This window comes from Chaetura pelagica, unplaced genomic scaffold, assembly GCF_000747805.2.
Source record: "Chaetura pelagica isolate M959 unplaced genomic scaffold, ChaPel_1.0 scaffold658, whole genome shotgun sequence".
Lineage (NCBI taxonomy): Eukaryota > Metazoa > Chordata > Aves > Apodiformes > Apodidae > Chaetura > Chaetura pelagica.
Window position 1 is genome coordinate 61,536 of NW_009954168.1, and position 1,357 is coordinate 62,892.

General features: G+C 62.0%; 2 protein-coding genes across 2 annotated transcripts in view; both read right to left on the reverse strand.

Moving 5' to 3' along the window:
- TMED3 (transmembrane emp24 protein transport domain containing 3) overlaps nt 1-511 on the reverse strand; it is a 2,818-nt gene extending 2,307 nt beyond the window's left edge. The window contains exons 1-2 of the mRNA XM_010002834.1: nt 457-511; nt 229-338 (exon numbers count right to left, since the gene is read on the reverse strand). Of these exons, the coding sequence (XP_010001136.1) occupies nt 229-338; nt 457-511 (165 nt within the window). The remainder of the gene's footprint in view (nt 1-228; nt 339-456) is intronic.
- Nucleotides 512-1,049: 538 nt separating this feature from the next.
- ANKRD34C (ankyrin repeat domain 34C) overlaps nt 1,050-1,357 on the reverse strand; it is a 1,632-nt gene continuing 1,324 nt past the window's right edge. The window contains exon 2 of the mRNA XM_010002835.1: nt 1,050-1,349. Coding sequence (XP_010001137.1) covers nt 1,050-1,349 — 300 coding nt within the window. The remainder of the gene's footprint in view (nt 1,350-1,357) is intronic.

The window sequence follows — 1,357 nt, forward strand, 5'->3', positions numbered from 1 at the left end:
GGTGGCCGGTGCGGGGCGCGGCCCCGCGGGGTCCCCGGGCCCGGTCGCTGCCTGCGGGCGTCCAGCGGCGCTTCAGAAAGGACAAACGCAAATTACCGGAGTGACGGGGAACGAACGGAGAAGGGGAACCGCGGGGTTTAAAGTTCCGCACTCTGAAATACGCGACCAACGTCACGGATAGAGGGCAAACCCGCCGGGAATTCTGTCTGCCCGAGCTGCAGAACGTACGGGCTTCAGTGCTGTGCGAGCAGGAGCCGCCGTCAGTCCGGGGAACAGCGAGCGGAGCCAAACCTGGGCGGCCTGGGCAGGAGCTCGGCAGAGCGAGTCCTTGGCTGAGGCTTCCCGTGCAGACAAGCAGGGAGCGCTCCCAGCCCGGGAATTCGGAGCCTGGAGGTGCTCAGTGTGGTGGGAAGTGCCTCAGAGCCAGAGCCAAACCCCTTCCTGATCCTGGCCCACTGAAGGCACGGGGTTGCAGCAGGGACGGGTTTAACTCAGCCTCTGGAGTTCCCATGTGCTTGGGAATCTCTGAGGTGGAGAATTGTCTCCCTCTCCAGCACATGGAGGGCACCGATACATTCAGTCCTCTCGGGACGGGTATTTCTGCTCTTCCATGACAGCGTCAACTCCTCTCCCTGTGTTCACAAACACACCAGCCCCACGGCTCCCTGGCACGGGGCTCCTGACGGGTTTCCGAGTCAGAATGAGCTGGACGGAGGAAAAGTGGATTGTAAATAATGAGGAACAAGGGAAGTGCAGGCAGGAGTTGGGCTGTTGGGGATCCACCTCTCCAGGTGGTGACTCCTGGGGAAAGGTCCAGGAGTGAACAAAGGGTATGACAGACTCCAGCTCTCGGCCTGGATGCCTGGACTGTCCCAACAGCTTTGGCAAGTGGGAGCAGAAACCCCCTGATTGGTTCCCCGGGCACAGGTCAGACCCCTGTGGCCCCTAATGCTTCCCCAGAACCAGGACTGCTCAGTGGGGGAACTGTCCCCTTTCTGCAGGGACAGTGCTGGTTTGGTGACCTTCTTGGGAAGCAAATGCTGACACGGCTACTGGGCCACTATTTCCTCGAAATCTGAGAGCTGCTGCATCTGCTCTGTGTGCTCCGAGTGTCTCCGGAGGAGCTTCCTCTTGGCTCGCAAGTCGCCCCGTCTGGGTGAGCTGGGAGCGACGGGGACCAGGGACTTCAGGCCAGCGGCAAGCGGAGAGGAGGCTTTACTGTTGGAGCCAATGTCAGGGATTGGGGGGCTGGGGTTCACGTTGAGGGGGGGCAGATAGCCTGGCCTCATGTGGGAGATGTGGTCCAGCAGCAGGGTCCCAGACCCCCGCCTCTCCAGCAGGCTGGGCGGGCGGGGCC